Source organism: Telopea speciosissima, unplaced genomic scaffold, assembly GCF_018873765.1.
Source record: "Telopea speciosissima isolate NSW1024214 ecotype Mountain lineage unplaced genomic scaffold, Tspe_v1 Tspe_v1.0705, whole genome shotgun sequence".
Taxonomy (NCBI): Eukaryota; Viridiplantae; Streptophyta; class Magnoliopsida; order Proteales; family Proteaceae; genus Telopea; species Telopea speciosissima.
The window spans coordinates 11244-16946 of record NW_025318041.1 but is presented as its reverse complement, the minus strand read 5'-3'; the positions used below and the strand labels follow the sequence as shown (position 1 = coordinate 16946).

General features: G+C 44.5%; 1 protein-coding gene across 1 annotated transcript; it reads right to left on the bottom strand.

The window, feature by feature from the left end:
• Positions 1-2870: 2870 nt before the first annotated feature.
• Positions 2871-3209, bottom strand: LOC122648288 (uncharacterized protein At5g48480-like). The gene has a single exon (XM_043841518.1). The coding sequence runs from the start codon at positions 3207-3209 to the stop codon at positions 2871-2873; it is 339 nt and encodes a 112-aa protein (XP_043697453.1).
• Positions 3210-5703: the final 2494 nt, after the last annotated feature.

Here is a 5703-nt window from a genome sequence, read left to right as displayed (position 1 = left end):
GGGATTGGTTTGGTGAGTAAGTATTGTATCCGTGGTGCATGCATTCCCTGGCCATATGTACTGCCTTATGGCATACGTAGCATCTGTTGGACAACATGTCGCTTGATTCGTAGTTGGTTGGGCAGGCCGGTTATAAGTGGGGCGAAAAGGGTTCTGGCCCACATCTGGCCTACGATATTGAGTCGGATTGAGGCTCTAACTAGCTCCTCAGAAAACCTTGTTCGGCCAATCAAAATTCTAATAGTTGCTTGGCCTCTTGCCCAAGCCGGACGACGTTGTAGCTTTTTCTTTTTCTTTCTCTTTCAACCTATCTTCCATAGTCTTCACCTTGTTGACCATTTGTGCGTAATCCCGAATATCCATAATTGACAGGATGGATCCGATCTCTGGTTTGAGTCCCTTCTTAAATTTCTTCGTCTTACTGACTTTCCCTTTCAGGTGTTCCAGAGCAAAGTGGAACAGATCTTTGAACTGCTATTGGTAGTCCAGCACAGACTTGGTTCCTTGCACAAGTGCAAAGAACTCAGCCTCCTTCCTGTCCCTAAAGCTCTCAAGGAAGTAGTTCTTGAAGAAAACTTCTTTGAATTGTGATGAGCACATTTTTGTGTGAATTCTTAGGGCCATAAAGCATGCATTTTTATACTTGGAACGGAACTACTCGAGGTTTTTGTTTGTGTTTTCAGGTTTTAGGTGAATTCTTGTGAAAATGGAGCAAATGATGCTAATAATCCATTTTTAAGTTATTTAGTGGTGTTTGGCAGTAGCCGGAAGCGCCTAGGAGTCGAGAAAATCAAGTTTGGATTGAGCACTGAAAGAATCATGCCAATTAGTCAAATTTGAATGTGACTACAGTGGGTCCCTTAGCATAATTTTGAGGTGTTAATAGTATGGATGCGTAGCCCATCAAGTCAGTTTCGTAACGGTTCCAACGGCACTTGATTCCGAGTTGAAACGAAGAAGTTACGGTCATTTTCGTAACGACGCGCGAAAATGGTCGGTAGGGGTTTATTTGTAATTATCAAAAATCGACCGGGGACAAAGTAAAACAAAAGTTCGGATTCGAGGGGCTTTAGCGCAATTCGCAGAAGTTATCTTTTTTGTTAGCCGAAAGATTCCATTTGGAAGGCTCTGGAGCAGTCTAACTTCAACTTGAGATATCTTGGGCTCCCGAACTCCAAATTGGACGAAATTTGGATCTATTTTGGGTGATTTTTCACAAGGAATGCAATGGTGAGGCCCATATAAGCACCCCATGCTCCATGTTGTTGTAAGGACAGAATGGGTATTTTATTTATTGTGAGTGGAATCCTAGTCATCATGTTATGAATGGCATTGTTTGTTAATTAGTTAGATTTGTAGGTTGTGTTTGTTTGTTAGTTAGATTTGTATTGCTCCTATAAAAGGGATTTCCTTGTATTCATGAGGTATGAAAAGAATGAAGAAATTAGTTTAGTTTGTCTCTCTCAGTTCCCTCTTCTTAGGAGTCCCTCACTGACTCGAATAAGTGAGATTTTCTCTATTAGGGTTCTTGAATCCCTTTCTCAGATTCTAAAATCGTAACATTGGTGCTTTCATTGATCCTCTCCTTCCCATTTCCTTTGCTTTCATCTTTCCTGGTCTTTCATTCTTAAGCTCCACAGTGCTTCCAATGGGTCTGTTCTCCGAGTACAACAGGCTGGTTCTCCTTTTCCGATCAATAGAATGTAAAGATCCGAATCATGCATTCCTTCCATGTCTTGAAGATGCAATTTGTACGGAGCAAGAGAGGATTTATTATAGTGTTGATCTTCAGGTAATTGAAGATTTTGGTTCAATGGCCGAACTTGAACCTTACTTGGCACTATCTGGAGCATCCGTGGCAGAGATCTCTTCCATTGTCATGGTTGTGTTGTCATCCACCCTGTAGTTGTCGCTACTTCTGCAGAAATTCCAGTCACCACTACAGTTAGTGTTCAGCCAATCAAGACTGAGAATGGCGCATACCACCTAAAGGATGACGAGGTTGTATCAGAGAAGACCAGAGCCGATGATCGCAACCGCTGTGCAAGTTTCGTTGCAAGCTGCGTTGATTGTGAAACGTGAGGGAATTTTCAAACCCTTCACAGAGAAGGTCGAACTTGCCGATTCAATGGTAATGGCCGAAACCCATTGCAAGAAACCCATTCCCCGTGCAAATTGGAATGACACTAGTGCTGCGACACCATTCTTGAACCAAGATTTCACAGATTTCTTGGCTTTCCTGTCCATTCCGCCATGGCCACCACCGATCGCTCTAGGATTCGCTTGCAGCGCTGTCTCACAAAAGCTTCAACACTCAACGTTCAATCTTGGCACCCTCCTCTACCATACGTGTGCGACAGGGAGGGCAGGGGATTGGACCCCTCGGCCAACACCAGAGCCCCCACCTTCGACGGGAGTGCAAGAGGGCAGTCACGGTCGCGTCAAGCTCAAAGGTTTCTTGGTTTCACCAGATGATGTTATAGGCTTCTTGGTTTTCTCGATCATTCTGCCTTGGCCACCACTAGAGCCGCTACATCCGCTGGTACTCACACCCATTGTTACTCTATTCAACGCCGATGATCCTGTCTCCTTCTCGGGTTTCTTGGCGTCTGTGGAGGACTGGATTCCTCGGCCACCATCAGAGCCGCAACCAAGTAACAAAATAGTTGACGGTGGTGGTTCGGATTTCCCACTTGAGGAGAAAATGGAGATCACAAATCCAATGCCAAAATGGTACGGTAGCTATTACAGCAAGCAAGCCATCGATCATCACAACCACGAGTACAGAGTCAATTCCATCGATTCCGGCCTTGGCGCTTGTTACTGCAGAGGGCTCTGTTTCTTCGTAGGATACCTCTGTCTCTACGGGCTTACATCAGGAGATCGATGAGTTGGGACCAGGCGGTGTTGGTGGGCTTCTGGGCGATTCCTAACCCTGAGATTCCGCCGTAACCGTCATCAGATATATCACCGATTATTGTAGCACCGGCAGCCACACCTTTGTTGACAGAGCCATCAACATCGTCGGTTTCAAGGCAGAACACGGTGGAGCCAACAACATCAGAGTCTTCAGCCTGGTCAGAGACCAAGAAGACGGAGGAACCAAGCTTGAGTTCCATGGCAAGGATGAGAGGGAGCTCTTGTTCAGCCTTCCTCTTTGCATACATAACTCTCTTCAGTTCCTCTGCTCCGAAAGCATTTATGTACATCTGAGTAGTCTCATTTTCGAATCAGGGATCGTTAGATGAGGTTTCAGAATAGAGAAGGTAACGGCCTTGAAGCTACCGTTCTCGACTCCACCGGTCTGGCCATCAATGATTGTAGCATTCTCCTATGCCATTGTTGAGTTAAGCTGGCAGCGAGAAAGAAAAGTTGCAGAAAAGAACAAAGGGACAAAGACAAAAAAAAAAAAAAAAAAAAAGTGCCATCTCCATCTCTTTTTTGCTCAACTTCATGGCCAATAAAGTGATGTCTTTTCCGAAGACTTGCTATCCCATGTGGATCTAATTGTGGTTAGGACACGTGGATTAGCCAAGAGCTCATGCTGTGGGTGTCAATTCATATTTGTTTGTGGCCTCAGTTCCCATTTCTTTTCATTTTTTGTTTGTTATGTCGGCCTGATTTGTGGGTTAAATGGGTTGGTGTAGTCGTTTCATGGTTCCAACCTTGAGGACAAGGTTGTTTTGATGGGCTATGGAATGTTATAATTGTTACGATTCTAGAATCTGAGAAAGGGATTCAAGAACCCTAATAGAGAAAATCTCACTTATTCGAGTCAGTGAGGGACTCCTAAGAAGAGGGAGCTAAGAAAGACAAACTAAACTAATTGCTTCATTCTTTTCATACCTCATGATTACAAGGAAATCCCTTTTATAGGGGTAATACAATCAAGTAATAACAACCTAACTAATCGACTAATCTAATCATATCCCCTAATTCCACATTCATAACATTCCATAGCCCATCAAAACAACCTTGTCCTCAAGGTTGGAGCCAAGAAACGACTACACCAAATCATTTAACCCACAAATCAGGCCAACAGAACAAACAAAAATGAAAAGAAATGGGAACTGAGGCCACAAACAAATATGAATTGACACCCACAGCATGAGCTTGGCCAATCCACGTGTCCTAAACACCATGAGACCTGGTTCTAAACACTTGAGAGCATCAAAAACATGGGCTGGAATCCACTCGTTCTAGTGACCCTCCCATTGATAGTTCTGTGTATGGGTCTTCTTCTTCTAGCGCACTTTTTCGTTGTCATTCTTGCTCAATACCCTGGCATAGACGCTACCCAAGAATGCCTTCCCATATTGGCAATGTTCCAGAAGCTACTTCTCTCTTCCTATCATCTAACTTCAAATCATCTTCTTCTTCTATGTATCCGGTGGTGGAGTCATCAAAGGCAAGCGTAGAGAACAAAACCAAGAAATCACGACATCAGCACCGAAGAAACCATCCATGGCATTAGAGCTTCAACCGATCGCAGAAAGAAATCTCTCTTCGGCTTCAAGTTCTTTCGAATGCAAAGACCTCGAGTTTAAAGAAATCCCTGACGATAAAATCATGGTCGAAAGGCCTCCAGATCTAAACCGACATCCCTTCACTGATCGAAGATGAGAAATCTCCTAAAAAAAGAAAAATAATAGAAACAAATTTCCCAACCCAAAAGACGGCAGAGAAAAAAAATATTCAGAGACTAATAGCCATGGAAGAGAACCCTTGTTAAGAAAACTGGCGAATATGAGGCTGGAGTAGGAGAAGCAAAATCAGGGGCTATTAACGATGAAAACTACAGCAGAGCAGCGGATTTGGTGTAGAACCGCAGGTCACAGTCACACCAGAGCGGTGGTGGTGGCTCTGGTGGTGGCCGAGGGGTCCAGTGTCCAGCGCTCCCTACCGCATGCGTATGGTGGAGGAGGGTGCCAAGATTGGATGTGGAGTGGGGTAGCTTTTGTGAGGCGGCACCGCAAGCGAATCCTAGAGCGGCCGACGGTGGCCATGGCGGAATGGACAGAACAACCAAGAAGCCTGTAATTAATGTGATTGGATCATCGAAGCGAAGCTTGTAATTATAGTGCGCATCTTGGGTAATCCTCCTGACCATGCCAGGTATAGTGAGAATTCGCACTGCTCCGTTTGGCAGAAAGGCCTTGGAATTGGGAGTCACCATGGTTTTGATGGCTTGACATCCTTGCGCAACACTCACAGGAACAAAATCGTTGCGGAAGATCAATATGCCTTCTATGAACAGATCCTAGTCAAAGAACTTTTCCTGGACACCCAAATCTACAACCGAAGCAGGAAACAGCTCGGCTGCAGAGATTTCTTGCATGTGATGATCTTCCACGACCTTCTCTGTAATGGTAACATCCTTGGCAGCAACTACAGTGACACGGGTGGATGAAAATGTAGCCATGGCAGTGGAAATGGGCTCAGGTGTGGAACCGTCTTTATGACCCAAATGCGCCATTGACGCTCCATGAGATGCAAAATAAGAATCAAGATCAATACCATACGCTCTTGCTCCTTGGAGATTTCGTCTTCAAGATATTGGATGATCGGAGCATTTGGATCTCGTTGTTCTCATGAATGTAAATAGAGGACCAATCTGTTGTTTTCGGTGAACAGACCCATTGTAAGCAAGGAAATGGGGAGGAGAGGATCAATGAAAGCACCAATTGTTACGATTCTAGAATC